Source organism: Phocoena phocoena, chromosome 12 (genome assembly GCF_963924675.1).
Source record: "Phocoena phocoena chromosome 12, mPhoPho1.1, whole genome shotgun sequence".
In the NCBI taxonomy this organism is placed as follows: Eukaryota; Metazoa; Chordata; class Mammalia; order Artiodactyla; family Phocoenidae; genus Phocoena; species Phocoena phocoena.
Genome location: NC_089230.1, coordinates 43,762,426 through 43,774,525, shown reverse-complemented (window position 1 = coordinate 43,774,525; position 12,100 = coordinate 43,762,426). Strand labels below are relative to the sequence as shown.

Below are 12,100 nucleotides of genomic sequence, written 5' to 3'. Positions count from 1 at the left end.
CTGGGCATAGTTTAATGCATATAGACTTTTTCCTTGTCCTATGTATCAGGATTAAATAGATCTCTGGTTATATCAGTTTATACCTAGAGTTTAGGACCTATGAACAGAAAATGGTTTTATGGCAGAATCACTTTCCTTTTTGCATATATTGTCTTTAAAAATCACGATGATAATGTTTCTGATAGGACTAGATAATGGTTTATTTTTGAATCAGAATTAATTTGTATGCTTGTGAAAGTTTCTGTTGAGCAATAGTTCTGGCTTATAGAAGTTATTATGAGATGGAGTCAGTTTCTCATTTTATAGTGGTTATATACAAATACACCAGTCTTTAAATTGGACTTTATATAATTTAATAATATATAGTAGTTGGTCTTTGTTTAGATAGAAGGACACTGGTTAATGTTTCCAAGGAAGCACAGGGTTATAACGTTGTATAATTGTTTACTTGCTTTCTGGTTTAAAAAAAACTTAGTAAAAATGATTTGAATTTTGGATTAGGAACCTCCTTAATAATAGAGACTTGCTCCTTTTTTATACTGAAACTCAAGTAAATGTGCACAGAATTCTACAGTAACCAGCTTTTGAGGTTTTAAGGCTTCAGGTCTCTTAGCTCCACTGATGCCATGGTACATGAAGTTACACATTCTGGTACCTCACAGGCTATAACATTGTAGATTTTCTCATGTGTTAAAAATATTCTATAATGTTTAGATTTTATAATGAGTGGAAATTTTAATTTTATTTGGGTTATGTGAGTTATATTAATATTTAGTCATGTATATATCTCTCTGTATCAGTGATTTTCATGGAAAATTTCTTTCTAAAATCACATTTAGAAAAATGAGAAGTTTTTATCTGTTATGTTTTCTAAAACATGAATCCCTATTTTAGAATACAGTGATATTATAGTTTGTCAGGTGTTTTCTGTTATGCTTAAAAACAAAATTACTACATGTATCACATTTGGATTTTCTTTTTTCTTTAGCAGAACAATGGTCAAAAACCGTTTGATTTTTGGAAGGACATAGTTGCTGGTATACAACATAATTATAAAATGTCAGCTTTTAAAGGTGAGTAACGTGAAGAGAGACTTTAGATGTTTGTTCAATGCTGTGTATCTAATGAATTACTTAGAAGTTACCTATTTTTCTGTGTTCCTTAATTAAGATTTAATTTGGTGTTAAATATTGCCATAAAGTTGATACTGGTTATATTTTAAGAGGTTCTTTTATTCATGTCTGTTTTGTGGCCATAATGGCCAGTATCCTAAGATATGCCGTCTTTTACATGCTTACCAGTAGGGTCATTTTGTGGGTTCCCCAGAATTTGCTGTTTCCTGGCTTGGGAATGAAGGTTGGTGACACTTGTAATCGTTAGTATTGTAATTATAGACAGATAGGGAAAGTGAAAATTCTATTCTTATTGCTTAAAAACAGGACCGGCTCACCTAGAATGGGAGCAGAGATATCACCAACCCAAGCCTAGGGTTTTACGGTTCCATCCACAGGTTTGCTTGGGTTACACAGAGAGATTGCTTCTAAGGAATTAAGAGATGCCTTTATAGTATGTTACCCTGATGACTTGAACCAGACTGCCCTAATTCAGCCAATGGACCGATGGATGCTCAAGAGCAGTGTTTTTCAGCTGAGAAAAATGTTGCCTTTTGATGGACATAAAAATTGCTTGCCTTCCTTTTAATGTAGTGTAAGCCATCAAAATAATCCTAAATATTATGACTAAAAACATGTCAAGGCAATAAATAGTAACTACAGAATATTTGTTCAGACTACATATTTCTCTCCTGCCTGCTTCTTTCCTTCCCAGAAGAACATAACTACGTTTGGGTGATTGTCTTACTTTTCTAATCCCAGCCACCAGCCCTTCACCCTGGCTTGTAGATCACATATGGTTGTTTGATAGCTTTTCACAGTCCACACTGAGTGCTTGGGTGTGTGGGAATGCCCATCTCCGGTAGGAGGGCATAACCATGACACCTATAAAAGCTACCCACCACTTTATCGTTTTACTTTTTATTAACTTTGTAAAATGAAAAGCCTTACAAAAACGGTTGAGAATAGCAAATTGCTGGTGTCAGATAAATTCAGCATAATAATCTATTCATGTTATTTTATTGCATTGTAAATAAGGAGTAGATAAAACATTTTGTGAGGCACGGCTTAAAAGTTTTAAACAGCAACATAAAAATACAGTACAGAGCATAAATAAATAACGTCGTTTCATTTCTAGTCACGTTTTGAAATCCTTCACATCAATTATAATTTCACTGGAATGGAAGGCCCAAGGTACATATGCTAATGCTCTGTAAACCCACAAAATCATATTACATAAGACTGAATAAGGAATTAAAGCAAATTAATCACACTTCTGTCAAATAAATAGAATAGGTCAGACATCATTTGTTTGACCTATCCTATTCATACAGACATCGTCTGTATACCCTTCACTACCCAAGTTGTGAAGGGTATACAGAAAGCTTTCCTGCAACCACAGAAGAGTTTGAAAAGGTTCATGACTAAAGCACCTTGCATTTCAGATTATTTTTAATATAATATTTTGGGTTTTTTATGAGAGCTGTAGAAAGTCTATATGCACCTGTATACTTGAATAGATATTGATGAAGGAGACCACATAAGCCTTTGAGTAATGCGCCATCAGAAAGATCTTAGGGTATACAATGTCTTTTAAATTTGGATATTCAAGTATTTAAGTCCCATAAATAGACATGACACCTCCTGAATGTTTCCTAGAAATTCTCCTGTTAATCGTTAGAAACAGGCTTATTTTAAAAGGAAATGCTGAATTTCTAAAATCAAATTTGACATGATTTAGAATCACATTTCAGGGTTTTTTAAGATCATTTTATTTTTTTAGCTTAGCAGTACTTTTATGGTAGAATTTTTAAATACTGAAGGAGTTCACAGAAAACTTTAGAGAGACTTAGGATTGCTGACTAGAAACTCGAGAGGGTTTTCACATATTGTACACTATGTCTGAAAGCTCAGATCTGTATTTTGGAAAACTAAAATTAGTCACTTTTTTTCAGCCTACCTCCATATGCATTTTGTGGGGTGGGGTGGAGTTGGGGAATGCCTTTTCAGGCAGATTCATATTAGCTCGGTGGGAATATGCTCACATTGGAGCCACTAAGAATCCTGAGAAAGAGGAGTGGACATACTCAGAGGAGTATAGCCCATTCGACTCTGCGTTGGGCAGCTGGAGCCACACCTGGTCATTTTCTGTGAGATCGATTATGGCGCTCCCTGAAGCCTGATCTAGGTAGCCTTTGATGTACTCATCATAGGTGTACATTACAGGGGTGCCGTTCTTATACAGGCCCACCCAAGCATGGGTCCCTTTCACATGCACGTGGTAGGAGAAGTAATATATTCCTGGAATCCTACAGGTAAAGATTCCAGTTCTTGGGTCATAATGCTGTTGCCTGTTATATAAAATTTTATCAAATGGGATAGGAGTACCTATAGTTGGGTAAGCTTTGGAGAGAATAACAGTGAAAGCAGACACAGGCATTCCTGTTACTCCCTGGTTGGCACCAACAAAAGGCCTCTGGCCTGCCTTCACAAAGCCCTCTGGCAGGACTGCTTGGCCTGGGGGGCCTGGGGGGCCTCGGGGCCCCGGGCGCCCTGGGAGGCCAGGCTCTCCAGCGTGCCCTCTTGGACCTGGTGGCCCAGTGGGTCCATTGAGACCTTTAGTTGCTATGCCAGCTGGACCAGGAGGACCCGGAGTTCCTGGATCCCCTTTGGATCCAGGGAATCCTGGAATGCCTGGTGGCCCGATGGGACCTCTGGTACCTGGAGTTCCAGGGGCACCTCTTGGCCCAGCCTCACCATTGTGCCCAGGCACTCCCTTAGCTCCTGTTGGGCCCTCAGGGCCTGGGAGGCCAGGACGTCCTCTAATTCCAGGGTCACCTTTTGGGCCCGGCAACCCTGGGTTACCCTTGGGACCACTGAGACCCGGTTCTCCTGGGTACCCGGGTTTTCCATCTAACCCAGAGGAGCCCCTTTCTCCCTTAGCCCCAGGGTATCCTGCAGGCCCGACTGGCCCCATCTCACCTTTAGGGCCTGGGATCCCGTGGTTGCCTGGAATGCCTTTTGGTCCTTGGGGTCCCATATTCCCAGGGGGTCCAGTCAGACCTGGTTCCCCAGGATGACCTGCTGGGCCTTGTTCCCCTTTGGCACCCGGACCCCCTGGAAGGCCTACAGGTCCTCTTTGTCCTTTCAGGCCTGGCAAGCCTGGTTTCCCAAAGCCAGGAGCCCCTGGGGGCCCAGCTATTCCTGGAGCCCCAGGGTGACCTTTTGTCCCTGGAACCCCTGGCTGGCCTGGGGCTCCAGGGGCTCCTGGCTTTCCAGTACCTTCTGGTCCTTGTTCCCCAGGGGGACCTTGGGGGCCTGGTGGGCCAGTTGGCCCCCTTTCACCTGGAAAGCCTCGATCACCTTTGATACCTGGCTGTCCTGGAAACCCATTTTTACCGCTTTTCCCCACTCCAGGGGGGCCCGGTGGTCCCATGGGACCCTGAGGACCTGGGAGGCCCCTGTCACCAGGGTGGCCAGGAGCACCATATCCCGTTTCCCCTTTCTGTCCATTCATACCAGGGACTCCTGGTGCACCCTTTTCTCCAGGAAAGCCTCTGGGTCCCGGGGCTCCTGGAGGTCCCTGTGGCCCAGGTTTTCCTGAAACAGAAATTCCAGCTGGGCCGGGAATTCCAGGTGGCCCTGGCGGGCCCTGTAGTCCTGGTAAACCAGCTGGTCCAATATCTCCCTTTGGTCCGTATGGTCCTCTCTTCCCTGGTTTTCCTGGGAGTCCTGGCAGACCTGGCTTCCCAGTGGCTGATGGTCCCGGCGGTCCTGGCAACCCTGGCTCTCCTTGGGGTCCAGGACTTCCATAGCCTGGTTTTCCTGGTGGCCCAGATGGACCTGGGTGCCCTCGAGGTCCAGCAGGGCCTGGTGGACCAGGAATACCTTCCTCTCCTCTTACTGATATACCTACAAGACATGCCCAGTACACATACCGGGTCCGGGTGGGGGGTGGTTAGTAATGCTAAGGAATCATTGCTTCTCAAAATATAAATGAGGACAGGACATTGCAGTATCAGTCAGACCATTTTGGAAGACTGGTCTTAAATGGTTTGACAGTACATTTTGTATTGTTTTAAAAAACACTGCTAGAGAAGATGATTTCACAAGATCATGGCTACTGTGGTACTTCCATTGCATCCTAACGATCCATGAAAATAAGCTGGGATTGAAGAATTCATTTAGAATAAGAGTGCGTTGGAGGTAAATTTATCACATTTATTTTAGGAAAATCATCTACCTAGAAAGGAAGGGGGAAAAAAAGGCATTTGACAGATAAAGAAGGAAAAGGCAAGTACAGAATAAATGGGAACAAGTTTAAGAACTATAACAACTTTCCCTCAAAAAAGCTATCCTATAAGATAAGGGACAGATGCAGTCTGTTTTAATTTACATCTGCCATGACCCTACTGAACAGTTTAGATTTAGGATGACTTTTTTTTTTTTTTAACCTCAGTACATACCGTGAGCTCGTACATTCTCCATTATTGACTTAACATTGAAATAAGGAATTAGAGAATTAATGGGCAACTTACATACAGTAGTGTTAAAGCGCTACTTTATAAAGTTTTCTTTGGTTAATGCAAATATTGTTGATTTCATAGTCTGTGGGTTCATTTGAGCTAAGTACTTATACTGATATAATAAATTTAAACTAGAAAATTACTTATTCAGTGCCTGTGATGCGAAGCATGCTATTGAGCGACAAGTATAGGAAAAGCTCAAAACACCTGCTATAAGAGCTTTAATCACAAAGAGAATAAAACAAGTGTCTATCTGATAAGTGCTTTAAGAGGTGTCCAGGGTTTTAGTTTTAGTCAGTCTAAGGTGGGATGTAACAGACATTGCTGGCATTAGGATATACCATTACGGAAGCGTTACTATGTCAAAGAATCTTTAGGCAGCATTATCATAAGCCTCTAGATAAAATAGTCTTTTTTTTTCTCAGAGAAATTCTTTGATAGCTAGCAAAGATGGTAATGAAATTGCTTATGTTTCTAAATATCTACTTGCAGGATTTATATTAAAATTAATTTAATGTTTAATAAATTTTCAGAAATATAGTTAGAATGCCTGTGTATACTATTTAGATTCTTATGTTGTCAGAAAACAGTTCATAGTAATGATAGTTTTAGTAGATGTCGCAGTAGTCAAATAGTTTGGTCAAAACCGTGAAAATGACTTATAACTGTGATTTTTGAGCTACATCTTTTTTGTACAGAAAGTATTAATATGCTTAAACTCCATTTAACTAAATCTTTAATGGCTTTAAATATCAAAATGAAGACTAAAATGGAATTGATATTAAATGAATTGAATTGTAAATTGCCTTTGAAAATGTATTTTCATGGATATAGTTTCTTTTAACTATTAGTTGTTGGCACATTTAAAATCTTTCATATTAATTAACTGGCATGTAAGAAGTAGTCAGCCAACAGTAGTTGAGAATATTATACTCTTGGGTAGAGGTGTTCATGATATTTGAAAAACATTTGATAACAAATGAAACAAAATACAGAGCAGAATCATTAAAACAGATATACTGAAATAGGAAATTCATTTGGGTATCTTTATATTTTGTACTAACTAGAAGTTATATTTCATTTGCAAACAAATGTGTGGAGTTTTATTTACTCATAGATTGTAAGAAAATGACATCAGGAAAAAGACTACGAAAAAATTAATTTATGGAAGAGATTTCCATGTGTTTACACATGTATTGTTGGTTGACTTTAGTGTACATATATGATATGTCTGTATGTATAAATGAGCATTGATACATTGCAAATAGGATAAATGAATAAGTAAAGGATTTCTTTTAATGATTTGGAATAAAATAGGACATTTTAAAAAATGCACACCATATCAAATTGGGGTTTGCTTCAGAATCTTATAAAGATCATGTCTGTACTAAAAATAATTGTCTTGGTCTGGTTGGAAATCTGTTCAACTGTTAAAGTAGAGAGGAAAAGCAAGCAAGTCTTACTGAGAATGACTGCATTGAGCACCATTTGAGACTGGAACTCCAAAGACAGTGATCTCTATCACTTAGAATGTTACCCTAATAGGTTCTCCACCTCTCCAGTACATGAAAGAATGTGATTTCTGTTGTATCCTTGAGGGACACAAGCCCTTGTTTGTAGCTTGATAGGGTGGCACCATCCTCAAAGAATAACGATTACCCACTAGAGAAGTTTCTTAAATGCACACAAAGTGGTTGATTGTGTCAGAATATGGCACTTGTGTGTCCACCAGTTGTGGAACTCTGCAGCATAATTTAGTGTGTTTTGGACTGAGTTCTCTTTTAACCTGTTTGAACAGATGTGCCTAGGAATTGCTCAGGAGTTCTTTGTACATCTGTTATCAACTCATTGTTTTGCTTGTGTAAATTGTGGGCTTTTATCTTCGTTTGACTGCCAGTGGATAATAATGTTTTTGAGTTTCCACCTTGTATTGTCAAGTAGACTAAGGTGGATTTCATAGTTAAAATACAGTTTCTAAACTTTTCATTTGTTAACAAGATATACACTTTCATTTTTTTCTACAAAAAAAAATGATGCCGTACATTATGGTGAAAAGATAGAAAATATTTTTTTTTTTTTTTTTTTTTTTTTTAGAAAATATTTTAACCTTCTAAAAGTGGTGGTGCATTTTATTTTAATTCACCACTGTTCCTTATGGTCTTGTAAGCTACGAAGAGTCTGAATTTGTGATCATAGAGTGTATGTTTGTCATAGCATTTCAAATTTCATTTGTTGCTTCGAGTAAAGTATCATGTTTTCTTATTTTTTATTCTTTTTTCCTAACTTTTTTCTTTCTTATGTTTTATTTGTATTTTGAGACATTCAAGAGAATCTGTTGAGTACTTGTGCATTTAGTTTGGATCATTAAGCTACCTTTCAAGAAACATTTAAAATTTCGTCTTTCTTTTTTAAAAAGACAATGCTATACATTGAATTTGCTAATTACAGTATAAAATATGTAAGCATAATGGAAAAATACTATGGAAAAGAAATTTGAATCCTACAATCAGTTCATATTACTCGGTGTAATTCTGTAGTGTAACGGGCAGTTTGTGCCAGATAGCTATTAAATGGAATTAGTGAATATGAAACCTGATAGTTGCCCTTCTTTGAGGATCTGTTAGTACTTTACATACATTATATCAGTACTCTTCATAGTAGCCAAGAAAGCTGAGCAGGTGGAGGATAGATTCAAGAACAAAGTTAAAACTTGTCTAAGGCTACACCACCAGTACACCACCATTACTATAGTAGTAGTAAGAGGAGGAGGAGGAGAGAAGTAGAAATAGAAGTAGAAGTAATGGAAGTAGTATGAGAAGTAGAAGTAGTAGTAGTAGTAGTAGAAGTAATAGCTAACACTTAAGCACTTTACATATTAACTCATTTAAGTTTCAGAACAGCCCTTGAAAGAGGTGCTCCTTGTTATACAAATGAGGGAACTAAAGCACAGAGAGGATAAATAACTTACTCAAGGTTGCATAGCTAGTTTGAAGCAGTTAGGTCTGTGCACTTAACTACTAAACTTAACAAAAATGCATTTAAAAATTATGAGAATTGCTGCTTCGTTTGCCTATTAAATTTCTTTGGAGAGCATCTCATTTTATTTGATAATTAAGACTCAATTTTGTATGTATTTGTAAGCTAGCAAAATGAATTTTAAAAGTAAATATGTGTAAGCATTTAGATATATAAACCTGCTACTCTTTTTGTATATAATTGGCAATTATTTTTAGTTAAAACATCTTAAACATTAATTTGATTGGATTAATATGTCTAGATTATGGGTAGTTATTTGTGCAAAAGCATCATTGAGGGAAAAAATTTCTATACCTAAAATTTCCTAATATTCTTCAGGTATATCTTTCTGCTATACTTGTGTGAAGGATATGAATGTTCTTGAATAGACCTACTTTTTCCATAAATCCTTTTGGGCTAATTGAGGAGTTTGAAGATAAATTTAACGCCAAATAAAATTTAAAACATTTTGTTAAAGAGATCATTAAGATTGTAGAAAACAAAAACCCACTAGTTAATAGAGCAAAACATATAGGTCAGTTTACCTTTACTCTTTATGGCATAAGGGATGAAGAATTGTGTCTTGGTGTTGGATGGTGGGCCTTTTATGCCTGTAGGTATTTGGTATCGCTCATAAAATACTCCATGGACCAAGTTCAAGGATATTAGCAGCAGAAGGGCTATTTGTGGCAGCATGTTCTCAGTTGGATTCTGAAAAACAATAATTTCATATAGCTTCATTACTGACCTGTTTCGTTTTTCTGATGTTTCACAGATGAATTCTTTAAATAGTTATCTACTTTTTTTAACCTTATCCTATATATTCTGAATATATTCCATAAATTAATGAGAGTTATAATTTTGTTAATTATACAAGCATATGTCTTAGTTGTTTTTGAAAACCACATTCAGGTAATCAAGTGAAAATAAAGTTATTTAAATAAAAGAAACACAGAAACTGTAATTGGATGTGTGTATTAAATAATTCAAGATCTTTGATGTAGACTGAAGTTACCAATAGTCTCAAATACACTGAAATTCAGATTAGGACATATTTTTACAAATATAGTTTAATTAGGACTATTTTTAATAGACTGATTCAAATTAAACTTTCTGAGTGCACTTTAGTGGAAAGCCATTTTTTTAAATCACAAAAAACAAATAATTAATTGAAGCTTGTTTCCAAATAAGCTAACATGGAAGTCCACCAGTCATAGACTTACCTGGATGCTGGAAGTTCCTGGAGTTGGTTTCTTACCAGCTCTCTGTGCCTTCCTCTGTTCCCCGGGGGGAGCTGTCATGCAGTATTTATGTTGCTTTTCTCTTACTACATGAGGTTACCCAGAGTTTAAGCTCCTCCCCCTGCCCCAGAGGTAAAAAGCACAAATTATGATGGAAAGTTCTATTGGGCAGGCATACAAGATCAGGTTGGGCTCTCTTTTTCCTTGTTTTCTTATTGAAAAATAAACTCTTTGTCTTAAATATATATTAATAGTTTTAACCATGCACCATCTTTTTCTGTGATTTTATTTTAGAAGTTATTACTCAGATGTTTAGGTTAGTTCATAATGGGATGACCCTATCCCCTTTATATTTTTAGAAAGCACATTCTTGTGTTAGTTGGTTGAAAATACTTGGTAGTATATAAAAGTAGGGGAAGAAGTCTTTTGGAGGGGAGTGTGGATTTAAACCATCATCTAAATTTACTTCGGTTATTATATGAAGCCATTAATGTGTCCGTGAATGTTTCTAAATTTTTGTGAAAATAGCTTACTCCAATTCTTATTTTTAGGCTTGAGAGAAACACACGGGTGAAAATGTAGATATGCAGTCCTGTATTTCAGAATTTTAATATAAGTCCTCAGCCATTAATAAGAGAAATATTAACTGTTAGCATATAAATGTTTCAGTGTTTGCATACTATTTAAAATTTTTTAGACAGAGGCAAAATATCCATGAATTTGATAGTAGAGTTAGCAATAATTACCCTGAATTTATTTATTATTCTGAGTGTGTGACTTTTTTTTTATTGGAGTATAATTGCTTTACAATGTTGTGTTAGTTTCTGCTGTAGAACAAAGTGAATCAGCTATATGTATACATATATCCCCTCCCTCTTGAGCCTCCCTTCCCCCCCCACCGACCCCATCCCACCCCTCTAGGTCATCACAGAGCACCAAGCTGAGTGGACTTGTAGACACGGGGGGGAAGGGGAGGGTGGGATGAATTGAGAGAGTAGCATTGACATATATACACTACCATGTGTAAAATAGATAGCTAGTGGGAAGCTGCTGTATTGCGCCCTGAAGGATTTAAATTCATTGTTTACAACACTATACTGTGTTCAGTAAATGGCTTCAGATTTTATTGCTTAATTTTGGGTTTTACTTTAGAGTTGCAGTGGAGATTACAAAAACCCTTAACTTGATAAGGTCCTATCATGTCCATTTAAATAAGGTTGCTGTATTCATTTCATAAGAAAAATAATCTTCAGACTTCGCTTTTGGCTTTTTAAAAGTATTATTGGTTTACCTTGCAGTTTCGTTCAGGGATCTTGAATCAGCTTGATTAGAAACATTTTTACCCCAAAGATGAAAGTAAATGTTATCATTGTAATTTTCAGTGGTTAGTATTCTCTTTAACAATGTTAGGAGACTCTTTAAATCAGTTTTCAGGATCCTAAAGAGTCTAATAACAGGAAGTTGAGAGGCCAAATTCTGATTCTTACTAAATTTCATCATTTTGGAGCTAACTCACATCAACTGTACACGTAAAGTAGGTGAGAAGGAAAATTCCATAATAGGTATAGATACGTCTTTTTAAAAAATCTCTGCAGAATTAAAGTGGTATGGATTCAGGATTGATCAGTAATTGAATGTTTGACCAGTAGGTGAAATAAGGGTTTGTTCTTTTTCTTCCCTTCCTCCTCCCCTGCATATAATTTTCTGTATATATTTTGAACTAAGCCTTGTATAGCACCTTGTAGAAATGTAAGTGGATAACTCATCTCACTGCCTTCCTTTCTTCTCTCACTTTTAAACCTTTTATTGGTTGCCATATTTAAAAACTTACAATGTTATTGGTTGCCATATTTAAAAATTTACAATGTCTTACATGTCTCTATATAATATTCACAGATATATATGAAATATGGCTTTTATATCAGTTCAGATTTACAGAAGAATTGGAAAGATTATATTTTCTAATCATTCTTTTTTTATTGAAGTATAGTTGATTTCCAGTGTTGTGTTAATTTCTGCTGTACAGCAAAGTGATTCAGTTATACACATATATACATTCTTTTTAAATATTCTTTTCCATTATGGTTTATCACAAGATAATGAATATGGTTCCCTGTGCTATACAGTAGGAACTTGTTGTTTAACATTCTGTATATTCTGATCATTCTTTCATCATTGAAAATGATCTATGCAATAGTTTTTGTAA

The 12,100-nt window shown here is 36.7% G+C and overlaps 2 protein-coding genes across 2 annotated transcripts in view; one reads left to right on the top strand and one right to left on the bottom strand.

Annotated features, from left to right (window-relative positions):
• The window catches only part of NT5DC1 (5'-nucleotidase domain containing 1), a 118,726-nt gene that overhangs the window by 15,417 nt on the left and 91,209 nt on the right, over positions 1–12,100 (top strand). The window contains exon 6 of the mRNA XM_065889021.1: positions 989–1,073. Within this exon, the coding sequence (XP_065745093.1) occupies positions 989–1,073 (85 nt within the window). The remainder of the gene's footprint in view (positions 1–988; positions 1,074–12,100) is intronic.
• On the bottom strand, positions 3,154–9,942 carry COL10A1 (collagen type X alpha 1 chain). The gene is made up of 3 exons (XM_065888939.1): positions 9,877–9,942; positions 9,199–9,364; positions 3,154–5,024 (listed from the first exon to the last, which is right to left on the bottom strand). Exons 2-3 carry the CDS (start codon positions 9,347–9,349, stop codon positions 3,154–3,156), a joined length of 2,022 nt encoding a protein of 673 aa, XP_065745011.1. The 5' UTR covers positions 9,350–9,364; positions 9,877–9,942.

Excerpts from the sequence above, each read along its gene's own strand:
- COL10A1 (XM_065888939.1), bottom strand. The coding sequence starts at position 9,349 with ATGCTGCCACAAATAGCCCTTCTGCTGCTAATATCCTTGAACTTGGTC. Across the intron at positions 5,025-9,198 it reads TTATGCCATAAAGAGTAAAG|GTATATCAGTAAGAGGAGAG; the intron begins GTAAACTGACCT and ends CATGTCTTGTAG.